The sequence below is a fragment of the Euleptes europaea genome, chromosome 11, assembly GCF_029931775.1.
Source record: "Euleptes europaea isolate rEulEur1 chromosome 11, rEulEur1.hap1, whole genome shotgun sequence".
Taxonomy (NCBI): Eukaryota; Metazoa; Chordata; class Lepidosauria; order Squamata; family Sphaerodactylidae; genus Euleptes; species Euleptes europaea.
Window position 1 is genome coordinate 71,104,614 of NC_079322.1, and position 16,806 is coordinate 71,121,419.

The 16,806-nt window shown below is 42.2% G+C and overlaps 1 protein-coding gene across 2 annotated transcripts in view; it reads right to left on the bottom strand.

The window, feature by feature from the left end:
- The window catches only part of ACTR3B (actin related protein 3B), a 42,806-nt gene that overhangs the window by 7,376 nt on the left and 18,624 nt on the right, over positions 1-16,806 (bottom strand). For both annotated transcript variants that reach the window (XM_056857497.1, XM_056857498.1), the window contains exons 3-9: positions 16,394-16,518; positions 13,981-14,091; positions 9,617-9,712; positions 9,229-9,336; positions 8,526-8,669; positions 3,849-4,022; positions 2,452-2,544 (exon numbers count right to left, since the gene is read on the bottom strand). In XM_056857497.1, coding sequence (XP_056713475.1) covers positions 2,452-2,544; positions 3,849-4,022; positions 8,526-8,669; positions 9,229-9,336; positions 9,617-9,712; positions 13,981-14,091; positions 16,394-16,465 — 798 coding nt within the window. In that variant the 5' untranslated portion in view covers positions 16,466-16,518. The remainder of the gene's footprint in view (positions 1-2,451; positions 2,545-3,848; positions 4,023-8,525; positions 8,670-9,228; positions 9,337-9,616; positions 9,713-13,980; positions 14,092-16,393; positions 16,519-16,806) is intronic.

Here is a 16,806-nt window from a genome sequence, read left to right on the forward strand (position 1 = left end):
AAAGGGGATGACCAGGACTTGAATCAATTGAAGTGCAACTGATAGGCTTATGTGTGTAAAGTGCCGTCAAGTTGCGGCTTACTTATGGCAACCCAGTAGGGTTTTCAAGGCAAGAGACTAACAGAAATGATTTGCCATTGCCTGCCTCCGCGTAGCAACCCTGGACTTCCTTGAGGGTCTCCCATCCAAGTACTAACCAGTGCCGACCCTGCTTAGCATCCAAGATCTGACAAAATCAGGCTAGCCTGGGCCATCCAGGTCAGGGCAATTGATGGGATTAGGTGGGAGTAAATCTGCATAGGATGGTGCTGACAGATACAGAAGATGGACCTCATTTCAAGGACTTCGTCTCGTGGCAAGCCACACTGAAAGGAGCCACATCTGTTTGCTGAGAATTAGCGGACATTAGCTGCTGTTCAGAGGCCAGCATAACCACACACACACACAAAAAGCAATGCAGCCCTAAAAGGAAGACCCAAGTAATTTAATCCCAGTTGTTAAAGATTAAGGTTCATCTGCTGAAGCTGGAGGGTGAGAGATTCAACAGGAAGTATTTCTTCACATGCCGCATAGTTAAACTGTGGCTCCCTGCCCCAGGATGTGGTGATGGCTGCCAACTTGGAAGGCCTTAAGAGGGGAGTGGACATGTTCATGGAGGAGAGGGCTATCCATGGCTACTAGTCAAAATGGATACTAGTCATGATGCAGACCTGGATTATCTCCAGGATCAGAGGAGCATGTCTGTTATATTAGGTGCTGTGGAACACAGATAGGACAATGCTGCTGCAGTCATCATGTTTGTGGGCTTCCTAGAGGCACCTGATTGCCACTGTGTGAACAGACTGCTGAACCTGATGGGCCTTGGTCTGATCCAGCATGGCCTTTCTTATGTTCTTAAGGCTGAGGAACCAAAAGAACAGACAGAAATTCATAAAAGCAGGCTCCAGCAGGCTGCCTGCTACAGACTGTGCAGCAGGAGTCTCAAACACTGCTGTTAGCATTTAAATGACTAACATCTCCCAGAAACACTTAAAATAAAAAGGAAGAGGCTAGCTGGGGAGGAGGAGAACTATTCGTTATTACCAAACAACAATAAATGTCCAGGGGACAGGCGTGCTCATTCCCTTCTGTTCTCTACCCTCAGAGCTGCCTTCATTCTTCCTTACTCTCGTTCTTAAGACACAGAAAAATACCCAGAGATGCCCATCTTTGTCAATAGCCAGACAAGTCTGAGGCCTCCTCTTCACAGAGTCTTGTTAACTTACGGAACTCAGTGCAACATGGTCTGCTGATTTAAGCTGGAGACTTTTTTAGAGAGCCAGCATGGTGTAATGGTGAAGAGCGGTGGTTTAGAGTGGTAGACTCTGATCTGGAGAACTGGGTTTGATTCTCCACTCCTCCACATGGGCAGTTGAGACTAATCTGATGAACTGGATTTGTTTCCCCACTCCTACACATGAAGCCACCTGGGCGGCCTTGGGCGAGTCACTCTCTCTCAGCCCCACCTACCTCACAGGGTGTCTGTTGTGGGGAGGGGAACGGAAAGTGATTTTTAAGCCGGATTGATACTCCCTGAAGAGGTAGAGAAAGTCAGCATATAAAAACCAACTCTTCTTCTTCTTTAGAAAAAGGATTAAATAAATTCATGGAGGGCAAGTCTATCAAAAGACCTTCAAATGGTACCTCCATGTACAAAGGTAATGTATAGCACACTAACTTGTTATTTGAAGGTGTTAAAAAATTTTAAAGAGCTATGTTGGCTCTTTATCCACAAAGACAAGACCAGCTGTCATTGACGTACAAAGTATCTAGGTTCTGTTTTTGGAACTTGAGATACGACATGGAGCAATCTAGATCCACACAGAACTTTTATTAACAAGCAGGGTACCCGCAAGGACTCGCGGGTGGCATCTCGTTTCCCCCTCCCCCCCTATTTCTTCTTTCCCTTTCCTAAAGGCCCCCACAGCCTCTCCCCTTTTTCTGCTTCCTTCTCTCCTTCCCACTTACCAGCCTACCTGGACCTTCTACATGCAAAGCAGTTGCTCTATCATTGAGCCACGGCCCCTCCTCCAAACAGCTACTGTCGCTCATACGTGAACATCCTTCCACTTCCGTAATTCCATGTTCTGCATCTCTTGGCATATCATGTCTGAACATTTTGTGCAGTTTCCAATTTTTGCAGTCCCAGTCCTATTGCATTGCTTATTAAATCTCTCTGTGGCTATTTGATCACATTCTTTACACAGTGCCATGCGCCTTGAGTCTCACTGGGAAAAACAGACTACACGTGATTAAAACTAAATGCTGATTTCCACACCATCCTCCTGTTCTAGGCAGACCTGTCCCTGAACTGTCTTCTTATACCTGGTAGAATCTACTTATACCTTTATGAGCTTCAAACACAACTGAAAGTACTTAAGTCCCTCCCCTTCCCACACATGCCAACAATACCTTATATAAGGGACGCCGGACATCAATAGGACAGTTCTGAATAACTTCATCGACAACATCAGAAATGGACTCCATAAAGTCTGGGTTGGCAAACTGAAAAGAAATGAGGCAGTCTCTCTCACACACACACACAAATGAGTGCGCTGGACCATGAAAGAGAGAAAATCCAGAGGAGCACAGTCCTCACCTAGAGTACTGTGTTCAGTTTTGGACACCACAATTTAAGAAAGATGTAGACAAGCTAGAACGTGTCCAGAGGAGGGCAACAAAGATGGTGAGGGGTCTGGAGACCAAGTCCTATGAGGAAAGGCTAAAGGAGCTGGGTATGTACAGCTTGAAGAGGAGGACTGAGAGGGGATATGATAACCATCTTCAAGTACTTGAAGGGCTGTCATATAGAGGAGGGAGTCGAGTTGTTTTTTGTTGCCCCAGAAGGTCGGACCAGAACCAACGAGTTAAAATCAAATCAAGAGTTTCCGTCTAGACATTAGGAAGAATTTTCTAACAGTTAGAGTGGTTCCTCAGTGGAACAGGCTTCCTTGAGAGGTGGTAAGTGCTCCTTCCCTGGAGGTTTTTAAGCAGAGGCTAGATGGCCATCTGTCAGCAATGCTGATTCTATTACCTTAAGTAGAAGATGAGAGGGAGGGCATCTTGGCCATCTTCTGAGCATGGAGTAGGGGTCACTGTGGGTGTGGAGGGGGAGATAGTTGTGAATTTCCTGCATTGTGCAGGGGGTTGGACTACATGACTCTGGTGGTCCCTTCCAACTCTATGATTCTATGATACATAGAGATACTCAAGTCAAAGCTCATTGATTTTGTTGGGCTAAGGCCAGAGAAACTCTGCACAGGATGAGTCCTGCAGCCCCTTGAAGACCAACAAGGTGCTCCAGGAGGCGGTTTTAGTGCAAGAAAAGCTTGCGCAGGCAAGAGTCTTGTTCATCAGACGCAAAGAATGATTCACTGTATTTGGCCTTTATACAATGTGGGCCTGGTGTATGCACAGCCATGGTTATCATGAACGTGGCGAGTGCAGCCACACCTGATCAGTTTGCATCTGTTCAAACACCACATTACTTACATGTAATGGGTAGATTTAAGTGGCACATGGAAGAGCGCTCTTTCCCCAAGGAGTTCACATAAAACCAGATGCACTGCAACATCAATATCCAGAGTCACTTAACTGCAGAATACTAGCTACAGGCTGAACAACTTCTATTCTACAGTGGCCCAAAGGTAACCCCTGATAGTTTGCGAACAGCTCTGCGTGTCATGCAATTCTAATAAAGCTGTGGCTTAACCACAAGGTGGTGCTCTCTCACTAAAAGATGCATTACTGTTCTGACTGTAATTATACTATTGTTATTATTACCCAACAGTAGCAGCCATTTCTCTTACCTCCGGATGAAAGAAGATTTCTGGACCAAGGAACCTTTCATAGCCAACATCTATAACAAATTTATTTCTGTTGATTGCATGGATGCCTGTGTATTGCTTAATCCACTTACGTGGATCCAAATCATACTTCGCGAATTCTTTGACTATGTCAGGGCAAATATAGCAGTACTTTTCCTGTGAATACAATGGAAAAACGGAAGCAAGACGCGGTTATTTTTGGTTATTTGAGAAGACAGACTCTCCATGGCTGCCCCTGCAACGTTACTGGAGGATGGAGCCAAAAGCAAAGCTTTAAAAGGTAATTATTGTGGTGAAGCCTAATCCTGAACTCAGAAATCCCACCGAATGCAATGTCTTACTCTCAAGTAACCATGGGTGGGATCGCAGCCTCGGACTCATCATAGCAAGAAGAGGGACAGTAAGGTCCCAAACATTTAGAACAAAAATTATCTCACCTACTTTATGGAAGTGGGCGAAGGGAAAAAAGATTGCAGTCAAACTGAGGTCGGCAAAATACATTCTATACACTTTAACAACACATGACAGACATGAAGCTGCCTTATACTGAATGAGACCATCGATCCATCAAGGTCAGCACAGTCTACTCAGGCTGGCAGCAGCTCTCCTATATCTGGAGATGCCGGGGATTGAACCTGGGGCCTTTTGCATGCCAAGCAGATGCTCTACCATGGAGCCACAGCCCCTCCCCTAATTTCTCCCCTCTTCAACTCATTTGAAGGTCAAGAGAAGAAGAAGAATTAGTTTTTATATGCCAACTTTCTCTACCACTTAAGGAAGAATCAAACAGACTTACAATCACCTTCCATTCCCCTCCCCACAACAGACACCCTGTGAGGTAGGTGGGGCTGAGAGAGCTCTGAGAGAGCGGTGACTAGCCCAAGGTCACCCAGCTTGGCTTCGTGTGTAGGAGTGGCGAAACCAACCCAGTTGACCAGATTAGCAACTGCCGCTCACGTGGAGGAGTGGGGAATCAAACCCGGTTCTCCAGATTAGAAGGGAAAGACAGTCCTGCCGAACACATTGGTAGGGAAAACTCCTGCGTTCAGCGTTGGAACCCATTCAGGGATCAAGGCAAAGAGCTTTGGCTGAAGCCAAGCACAGAACAGGGCTTTAAACCAAAATGTGCAGAGAGCTCCTGTATCTCTTAGGGAAAGCTCATTAAAGTCCCGTGGGCATCAGAACATGTGACTGTGGCATCTGGGGAAAGCCTATGTGCCCACTGGAGCCTGTATTTATGTGTCACTGAAGCCAACATACTAACCAATACCTGGCAAATAGGGCAAGGTCAGCTGACTTCGCCCAACAGGCCACTGAAAACCTACACTCTTCTATTAGATTGAAGAGGGTATTAAATCAATTAATACATGAAGATCAAGCAGGATTTTTACCAGGAAGATTGATTAGTCAGAATGTAAGGGTGGTAATAGACCTCTTAGAATATGCGGAACAAGATACAACTCCGATAGCTATGATATTTTTGGATGCGGAAAAGCATTTGATAATGTAAATTGGCAGTTTATGATTAAGGTCTTAGAATTTTATGGATTTTGGTGAGAATTTTAAAACTGCCATAAAAAGTGTCTATACTCAACAAACTGCCAATTTGTTGATAAATGGAATATTATCACCGAAGATTGAAATTCAAAGGGGAACGAGACAGGGATGTCCTCTTTCCCCTCTGTTGTTTATTTTAGTATTAGAATTCTTATTGAAAAATCTTAGAAAAACTGATGAAGTAGTTTGTGTAAGAATAGGGAGAAATCAATATAAAGTTAGAGCATATGCTCTAGAATGTTTTTTGATTGATCCGATAGAGCAAATTGATAGATGGAATAAAATCTTGGAGGTTTATGGAAAGCTTTCAGGCTTTAAAATTAATAAAAATAAAACTAAGATATTGGTCAAAAATATGACTCTCTCACAACAACAAATATTAACTAAAAAGACAGGATTTAATATTGAACATAAAGTTAAATATTTAGGTATATGGATATCGAGCAATAATCTTAATTTATTTCAAAATAATTATGTTGATCAATGGCAACAGATAATAAAAGATTTAAAAAGTTGGGGGAAAATACCATTATCATTATGGGGACGAATTTCAGTAATTAAAATGATGCTATTACCTAAAATGCTTTTTTTGTTTCAAAATCTACCAATAGTGAAAGGTGCTCAGATATTTGATGATTGGAAGAAAGATATTTCGAGTTTTCTTTGGGGTAAAGAAAGACACAGGATAGCATATAATAATTTAGTAGAATTGAAAGAAACAGGAGGGTTGGGATTACCAGATTTGACAATGTATTATCAAGCAGCTTGCTTTACCTGGATAAAAAACTGGATTCTTTTAGAGAACCCGAAGTTATTAGAATTAGAGGGATTTAAATTACGATTCGGGTGGCATGCATACTTATGGTATGAGAAGGAGAAAGTAAATAAATAATTTAATTTAAAGAATTTAATTTAATTTTGTAATAAATTTAATTTATTACAAACGTGGAATAAATATAAAGGTTTTTCTTGAAAGTAAAACTCCCGGTTGGATTAATCCCATAGAAGCCTTTATGAGAAGGGGTGCACATTTAAATTTTGATAGCAATAAATATAGAGAAATTATAGAATACAAAGATGGGATATGGATGTTGAAAACTCGAGAAGAACTTCAAATTAAAGATTGGTTTATGTACTATAAATTAAGGGACATATTTAGTAAGGATAGTAGGATGGGTTTTAATCAAACCAAATCTAAATTTGAGATTATATTATCTAAGGGTAATAAAGGATTGCTAGGTAGGATTTATAAATTATTGATAGAAATGAATTTAGAACAAGAAAGGATTAAACCAGCGATGGTGAAATGGATGAGGGAATTAGGTTACAATATAGATTTGGAGATATGGGAAAATTTGTGGGAAAAGGAATTTAAATTTACTATTACTATTGAAATAAGAGAAAATTTATATAAAATGTTTTATAAAATGTTTTATAGATGGTACATAACTCCAGTATTATTAAGTAAAATGAAAAAAGATGACGAGGCTCTTGGTTGGAAGTGTGGAACGGATATAGGTACATTTATGCATGTTTGGTGGTTTTGCAAAAAAATTAGGAGATTTTGGCGATTAGTTTTAAAGGAAACTAATAATCTGATTAAATCAAAAATAAAAAAAGATCCTGCCTTTTGTTTATTGGGTATTCCAAAAAAAGATTTAGATAAAGGTGATAGAGTCGTATGTCAATACAGTTTTGCTGCAGCCAGAATTACAATTGCTAAAAAATGGAAGCAAATAAATAAACCTTCAATTAAAGAGTGGAGAGAAAAGTTATGGATTTATATGCGGATGGCCAAAATTACAGATTCTTTACATGGTAAAGATATGGTTGAATGTAAACAAACATGGTCAAAGGCCGCCGCATATTGGGATAAGTTGGCAAAAATGGATTTTAAAGGTATAGTTAATGAATTATAGATTAATGTGCTTTTTAATTAATAAATGAATAATAACATTTTTATATACTGTCATAACACCGCTCCGGACGTCCAATGGTGGAGGGCACATAGGTGGGTGGTAGTGGTTTGGGCACTACAGATTTTTCTTTTAAAAGATAGTAAATAATGTATTAGCAAGGGATGTAATAGTGCTCTGTATTTGTATTTGTGTATTTTATGTTTTTTTTTCTTTGTGTGTATTGGATTATGATTTTATTATTGTTTAATTTTTTTTCTTTTTTTTCTTTTTATGTTTAATTTTAAAAAGTAATAATTTTTTTTTAAAAAAAAAGAACATGTGACTGTGGCATCTGGGGAAAGCCTATATGCCCACTGGAGCCTGTATTTATGTGTCACTGAAGCCAACATACTAACCAATACCTGGCGAACAGGGTAAGGTTGGCTGACTTCGCCCAATAGGCCACTGAAAACCTACACTCTTCTTTTTATTATAAAATATGCATTCAAATGCAAAGGAACAAGCAGAACTCCCCAAAGCCCCTTGCTGAAATACTGTAGTACATATTATTTTTGAATAAGAGGAAGCATTTGTCAAAGGCTTCACACTTTTGCATCAGTTCCTTAATCAATTTCTTCTTAGGGGTGGCAGTTCACTGTATTAAGCTATTTGGGCTGGTCTTAATAAAATTTATTACATAGATTTTGGTTATATCCAGACTAAACATTCCTACTACCGACCCCTGATTTCTCCCTCCTGCCTTTCTTGAAGGTCCGTCAGGAACAGTATTTTGGGGAGATCAGTGGGCTGCAGCAGGACGGGAGCAGGCAGAAATGGTTCTGCCTTATGTGTGAGTGGGAAATGTGGTTCTGGATCCAATGTCTTATTTTTGGATTTTGTTTCAACTGGCGTGGCTACTTTTTCTGCATAGTGGTAATTCCGCCTCTGTTGTCTCGTGGCCACTTTTGGTGAGTTTTAGTTCCCTTTTCATCCCCTTAGTGGATAAAAAAAGCCCAGTGCTAATTGCCTCCATGTGACTATAGCTCACTGGCAGGAGGCGGCCACCAGAAGAAAACTGTTTTGGGAGGAAGGGACGTGACTGAATTCAAGAGGGAAAGCCAGTGTTATTACCAAACTATTGCATTTAAAAGGGTTGCCAGAGAATTGCTATGAGTTGGATGCATTTCACAAATATTTTTTTTACCTTTATGGCCTTAGCAGTTTCCAACGATTGCTCGGGCGGGATTCCCACCTCCCTCTCCCTTAGAAGCTGCTGAATGAAATAGGAAATATCTCGACCCGCAACCGGGATATGTTTGATGCAACTGCCAATTACGTAGCCTTCTGCCTGCAGAAAAGAGGGTGGAGGAGGGAATTGGGTAGTTATTGTTTATAAGTAAAGGACCAGTTGAACCTGTTAGCCATTTCAAGCATCATCATCATGACAGCAAAACTTAGAAGGCACTACATGAAGACCAATTCATACAGCCTTGAATACATGGAACTAAGATCCTCATCCTAGGTGCATCAGAGTATATTTCAGTGTGATAGTTCTCGGAGTTCTTCATGTAAGATAATGGTTATGAATTCTTATTTTAAAAGGCCAACACGCAACGTAACTGCATGCCCTGCATTTTGGACTAAATTGTAAGTTATCTTTCGATGCCTTTCTTCACCTACATCGTTCTTACAAGACACATATTCATAAAATAACCCTGTGCTTTTCAGTTAAGGTAAGCAGAGACTGGGCATAAAGCAGGGGTCACTGCAGGAGTGAAGGGGGAGGTAGCTGTGAATTTCCTGCACTGTGCAGGGGGTTGGACTAGATGACCCTAGGGTCCCTTCCAGCTCAATGTTTCTATGTAAAGGTGAGTACATAAGGATGCTGACCATACAGCACAACTTACCACTGGAATTACATGAGTCACACCATCTCCACTGTCAACAACAGTCCCTGTTAAGGTCCGCTCTCCAACCTGCCGCGAAGTCCAAGAGGCAGCTAAGGCTAACACCGCCTGAGCAGAAACACAAAACCACACTTGAGTACCCCAGCAATACACCACCCCAAATTTCCAGCTGGAGTGAGAGCTAATGGCTGAACAGCTAGTTTAGTAAGTACCGAGGCTAAAAGCCCCCCGGTTCAAATCTACCACTGCCACCAAGTAGACTTAGTTAAGATGTTATTTCCTAGCTTCAACCCGCCCTATCTCTGATGGGGATAACACAGACTCGTCAACTAATAAAATAAAATAAAAAGGAAATACAGTATATCTGTGCTTTAAAAAAAACTGTTACCTGAACAGCGATGTAAAGTCCTGGTATATTAAAAGATTCAAACATGATTTCTGCAAGGTATTCTCTGTTTTCAGGAGTGTTCAAGGGTGGCTCAGTCTGTTCACAAAAGAGATTATTAAAACTATAGAGAACATCTTTTATTAAGGTTGCTTTCCTGTAAGCGTAATGAAGTTCCGGCAGTCCTCAAAAGTAGTCTTAAGTGGAAGCAATGGAAAATGAAATCCACCAAAAATATCACATATTATCTGAAGCCTGTTTGCATTCATGTGTGGACTGTGAATCTGTATTTCTGTGTCTTGTGCATCTTATATTTGATGGGGGGGGGACACATGAGGAAGGGAAAACCACTACTTCTCCCTTATGTCCAGCTGTGCTCCCCTACTACACTGTCTCTGCTCCCACCCATACACACCCGTTTCAGTTTCCCTCCCTCCAGTCCCACTTTGTTCCACCATCATCTGCTCATCCTTTTCCACGTGCCATTTGGAGCTGGTTCAGGCTGCAACTTCACTCTTAACACTTTTATTTTACCCCCCCCCAATTGTTTCTAAAGCATGTTTTGCTACAAACCTAAGGGTCCTTCTGGATTTTCAGAACCTGAAACCGTAGTTGTGGCTGGCCCTATCATGCAGATTTTTCGATCCGCACAAAGGTCAGCCATTGGCTATTGGACATACGAAGATATTACGGTACAATATAATCCCCTGATTTGGATGGCTTCAAAATCTAGCAAACGCCTGTTATAAAAGACCTACAGGACTCTGCAGCTGGAATGTTCCTAGGCTCACAAGATCCTATTACCTGTATATAATCAAAGTCAACTTCAGCCAAGGATACCGTTTGCTACAGATAGGTTCTTTTACGAGCCCTTGCCAAAGTTACTGCGGTGAGGAAACTAGAAGGCTCTCCTTAGGTCACAGCACTGGTCAAAGGTATATTTGGAGAGTGACAACATGAAAAAAGACTCTTCCCTACAGTTTCAGCGAGTTAAAGGCTCAAGGATTCTTCTGCTACAGCCTCGAGTTAACATGTAAAGATGCCGGTCGGCAGAAAAACTACTGTTCAGGCATCTTGCTCATGTGTATCCTTTATTAGAGAATTGTTACTGAGAATTATTATTCTCGGAACCAATGGTTTCCTGTAAACACACAGATGGAATTTTAATATGGAACCTGAAAACCAGCTCGCATATTCGAAACCAGGACATACACTGGCACCAGAAGCACAGATAATGTATTGCCCCACACTATATTGCTTTCAATAAAGCCAACCACACCTCAATTGAATCAGCCAGAGTCTCCTACAGCGTGTTTATCTGTGCACATGTTCTTCCTTTTAGCAAAGGATCCTGTGGCCATTAGACAGCCTGAGACTGTGGAAGCATGCCTGCCATCCTTTCTGGCCTTCCCTGTGCCGAAATTCCTGAGAGGTTTTGCCCATAATTAGCAGTGTGAGGATATACCACAACATGATCCCTTGCGAGGGACTTTTACTTGAACTCAAGGTAAATGCCACCTTCCTCCAGATCACACAAGAAGCTAGCTGACTGCTGAATGCTTGCTGAAATCTGAGTAACAGCTAGATTCGAGTCCAGTCACACTTTAGAGACCAACATTTTAGGGGTATTAGCTCTTGAGGGTCAAAGCTCCCTTCAGAATGTGTGTAAGTTTCCTGTATGTACCTAGAGGGAAGTCTGCAGCAACATTTTGGGGGTATATTACCCAGGGTTCAAGAACAGTCTGTGCAAAAATCTATTAGGTCAAAAAGAAGAAATCATCTTAAGCTGGAACCACACCATAGGAAGCAAACACAGGACTGAAGAGGGCATTTGCAGGGCAGTATTGAGGGGAAAGAGATTAACCCTTGCTTCACCTGCAGCAGCTCCCCTCCAATAATCCTAAAGGGGAATGAAGGTACTAAAATGTCCAATAAACAAACCTCTGTCAAGTAGTATCCTATGTATAATTGGAAATCTGAACTGACGGCGAAAAGACTGTACATTATATTTGGAATTTATTTTGAAATATATTATTTGATTTGTGGCTTGAGTGTGTACAACACAGAACATTATCTGTAACACAGAACACTACCTGTTGAATTAGCTTTATGTATATTTGTTTGGGACTACCACTGTATTAACTGTGATGTGTCATTTATAAGTTTTCTGTTTCAATTATAAAAGCAAACAGTTGAAGTTGTATATAATTTGGAACTTTCCCTGGTGAATTAGCAACCTGAATATGGGTAACTACTTGACAGAGGTTTGTTTGCTACTCCCCTCCAGGCTGCTTCAGGTTGGTTTCCCCCTCCCCAGCTGGGAATATAGACCAGCTAAACAAAATAGCCTTCAGACTGGCACTTGTAGCTGCGAATTGGCAGGTGAAGGACAGGTAAACTGCCTCCAATTCTTGCCTGCAAATCCCCCCCACCCATTATTGTAACTAGGGTTGCCAACCTCCGGGTTGGAGATCTCCTGCTGGAGATCTCCTGCTATTACAGCTGATCTCCAGCTGATAGAGATCAGTTCACCTGGAGAAAATGGCCACTTTGGCAATTGGACTCTGTGGCAATGAAGTCCCCTCCCCAAACCCCGCCTTCCTCAGGCTCTGCCCCAAAAACCTCCTGCTGGTTGCGAAGAGGGACCTGGAAACCCCAATTCTAACACAGGTTTGGGAGCATGCATTTTGCAGGGCAAACTTCTGGTTCTACTTTCATATGCAGAAATTTTCTATTCCTAGCCTGGAAATCTGGCTGGCCATATACCCCACTTATGCATTATGGCATATCATGGCTAAACATTTTTTTTCTTCTTTTCACTGACTGTGGTTGTTTGCTGTTTCCCAATCATGTTATCCTTAACCTGCAATGATTATTGGAAGTCCTTGCTCTCTGACTGAACTGGAATTTTAAAAAAATGTGTAACCCAGCTTGAGTCTCAGTGAGAAAGGGGGGCTACAAATGAATAAAGTAAACAATTAAACGCCGATCAACTGTGCAATCCTATACAGTTATTTAAGCCTAAACCCACTGAAATCAATGGGCCTAGACTGGAGTAACTCTGCACAGGATGGGACTGTAATTGGACCTATTGTCCAATCCCACTGGACTCTTCTTAGGAAATATTTAGCAAACTACAGAAAGTGGATGGCAGCTCCATCATTCTCAGAGCAAGCTAAACAAAAGTAAAATTGCTATGTTGATAGGTACCATTTATTAAAAAAAATATGGTTACAAAAAACCTTTTAGGATAATAAATTACATTAACATCACGACTTTACAGTCAAACTGCTGCCAATTCATCAGGAAAAAATGGTTGGAAGGGGGCATGAAATGCAGCCATTTATAAGTCTAAAGGCAGAGCTAATTTGGCACCTTGTTACTAAAAAATACTCCTTTTAAAAAATAATTTTAAAAAGCATTGACATTCTGTACGTTGTCAGCTTATGGCAATGTAAAAAAAAATCAGAGATAGTAAATTTCAGGAAAATGTCTTCCTTTAACGCAATAGCGCTATACAGTAAAAAGCTTCCACAGAAGGCAATGCATAATTGCCCACGTAGCTGCTAAAACACAACATATTGCTAAGTGACATTTTGCTCCATTTTGCTGTAATGCTGTCCTTTGTTTAAGTAAAAATCAGCCAATTATTTCAAGCAGCAGCTGTAATCTAATCAAGCCGCCCAATTTTTTTTTTTAAAAGCAATAATAATAAAGAGCACTCAAACCTGGAAGCCTGCTAAAGAAATTCATTGGAATATTGCCTGTGATTTTATAAAATTGTTCCTCCAGAAATAAAGAACAGAGGAAAACCCGAATGCAATGGAGAGTCTTCTGAGGGGCCTCTTCATCCATGATGTCTTTAGGTGTATACACCTTAAAAAAAGGTAAAGGTCCCCTGTGCAAGCACAGGGTCATTCCTGACCCATGGGGTGACATCACATCTCGACGTTTACTAGCCAGACTTGGTTTGCGGGGTGGTTTGCCAGTGCCTTCCCCAGTCATCTTCCCTTTTCCCTCAGCAAGCTGGGTACTCATTTTATCGACCTCGGAAGGATGGAAGGCTGAGTCAACCTTGAGCCGGCTACCTGAAACCGACTTCCGTTGGGATCAAACTCAGGTCGTGAGAAGAGCTTGGACTGCAGTACTTCAGCTTACCACTCTGCGCCACGGGGTTCCTGTATATACCTAAGAATACCTGAAACATACATGTGAAAATGCAAAGCAGATACATCTTACAGGGACACCTGTCAGAAAGCCAGGACTGAACAATTCAGTGGCCTGTCTTGGCGTCCACAGAGTAATGTCTGAAATGGCCCTGAAACCCTACTCATAAGAATAACATGCCTTTCGCCTGTTTGCCTTACCATTAAGAAGTAGTGATCCTCCGGTTCGGCTCGAAGATATTTAAAAATAACCTGCTCCATGAACTTTTCCATAAGATCCCAGTCTTCTACGATGCCATGTCGTATAGGCCACTGAAGCAAAAGTGAAGGAGCCAATGTTTATATAACAATAATTAAGGGCCCACGAGGACTCGCGGGGAGCCATCCGAGTGAACTCTCTCTTTCCAGGTGGGTAGCCATGTTGGACTACAGTAGAAGAGCAAGATTCGAGTCCAGCAGCATCTTAAAGGCCAACAAGATTTCCAGGGTAGAAGCTTTTGAGAATCACAGCTCCCTTCGTCATATCTGACAAGGAGAGCTTTGATTCTCAGAAGCTTTGACTCCCGGAAGCTTGTTGGCCTTTAATGAATATGAGATTCAAAACAGATCAGAGGAAATATTTCTTCACACAACACATAGTTAAATTATGGAACTCCCTGCCCCAGGATGTGGTGATGGCTGCCAATTTGAAGGCGTGAAGAGGGGAGTGGACATGTTCACGGAGAATAGGGCTATCCATGGCTACTAGTCAAATGGATGCTAGTCATGATGTATGCCTATTCTCTTCAGGATCAGAGGAGCATGCCTGTTATATTAGGTGTTGTAGAACACAGGCAGGATAATGCTGCTGCAGTCATTGTGTTTGTGGGCTTCCTAGAGGCACCTGGTTGGCCACTGTGTGAACAGACTGCTGGACTTGATGAACCTTGGTCTGATCCACCATGGCCTTTCTTATGTTAAGGTGCTACTTGACTTCAATCTTGCTCTCTGTTTGCAAGATCTCTACATTCTCAGGGCTAATTTCACCTCCCTTCCCCCACAGTTTCCCTTTGACTTTCAACTGCTCTTGACATTCTGTACTCCTGGAGCATAGGCAGTCCTCACCAGTCTGAGGTCTCCCCCTCCCATTTTTCTTTTGGTTAATTTACAGAGTTACATTTCCTGCATCCCTGGGGAAGTCCCTCAAGTTATGTCGAGAACCTCAGTCTGATTCAGCTTAAGGCTGCTTCATGTGTTGAAGACCAAAACCTGACACTGATTAGCATGCTACCAGGTCATGGGTTAGCCTGTATCAATTTCAACATGGAATGCACTGAGAATGTGGTTGTTCGCTCAATGTTGTCAAGACCCATGGCTTGAAAAATAAGGGAGAACTGAGAGGGGCTTGAAGTCTAGATTCCAGCAATGGGCAAAACAGAAAGGAGGAAAGGAAGGAGAGTGGAAGGACAACAGCAGTTCAATATGCACAAATTCAGTTGCTCAATCTCAGGCATCGTTTCAGATGTGGGTCAACTAAAGAACTAAAGCTGTTTTGAAGAGGGATTACAAAGAATGGAGATGGCACCACGTGAATATTCTGGGAGGGAGTTCTAGATATGGCGGTGGGGTGGGGGGGAAGGTGGCGCTGCCTAAGGAAGCAGGAGACACTTGAAGTACCAGCCAATTTGATGCAGCCAACTTAATCACATGGATCTACTTCACAGTGACCTCAAGGCTAGAGTACTGTAATTCACTCTATATGGGTATGCCCTTGAAGTTAACTCAGAAACTCCAGTTGATGTAGAATACTGCAGTTCGGTTGCTACCGGGAACTAGGCAGATTCTGCATCCCCATTCTGCAATTACTCCATTGACTACTTTGTCAGTTTACCAGGTTCACCACATGAAGCTGCCTTATAATGAATCAGACCCTTGGTCCATCAAAGTCAGTATTGTCTACTCAGACCAGCAGTGTCTCCCCAGGGTCTCAGACGGAGGTCTTTCACATCACCTACTTGCCTAGTCCCTTTAACTGGAGATGCCGGGAATTGAACCTGGGACCTTCTGAGTGCCAAGCAGATGTTCTACCACTGAGCTATGGCCCTTCCTCAGTTCAAGGTTATCTCTGGTGACTGACTACAAAGCCCACCATGGGGCTAAACCCACTGAATTAAAGCGCAATGATTTCAGTGAGAAGCAGTGCTGTGCAGTGGTCAAAGCTCTGGACTAGGCCAAGGGAGACTCAGGTACTAGATGGCTTTAGGCTCAGAATGTGGGGCTAGCCCATCACAGAGAGTTGTTAGGATACAATGGGTGAAGGAACAACCATGTATGCCCCTGTGAGCAATTTGGAGGAAAGGTGGGATAAAAATGTAATAAATAAATGGGCTTACACCAGAGTAACTCTGCATAAGGCTGCACCGTTAGCCTGTTCCCACTCTCAAACTACTACATCCTATCTTCACATCCATAAAACAATGCCAGATTATTTAAAAAGTTAAATTTCTGCTCGTTAAACTGGAATACGTGTTGAATGGCTACGTGTTGAAACAGGGAACACCTGTGCATCCTCCTATTATTTTAGAAGCATCTTTCTATTCCCAGCTGAGCCTTGCCGTACCCAGCTGAGCCTTACCTTTGTAGCATAGGTAGGTTTATCTATGGCTTCATCTCCAATGAAAAAGTCTAGATCATCCACTCCCTGCATCACCCTCCTCTGGGCCTGATCTCCCACTTTGGCCGACTCCCTTATTGCAATGCCTAAATTAAAAAAAAAAAAGGAGTTTAAATGTAAACTGACAAGAGCGCACAGTCCTTCCAAACTACAGCCATGAACATCACTCTATTTAGTGTACCCTCACCAAAAAAAAAAAAATCCTAGCCAGTTCAAATATAGATCTCTCTCTCCCCAGCCAGGTGGCATCTGCAATTCAGTATTTAAATTGACCGGAAGACTCCCACGGGATTATTCAAGTCGTCTCCATGGTGTCAGGTAAAGAGGAAGTCACTTGTTCGCTACGGGCAGATCCCTGGCAGCCACACAATGGA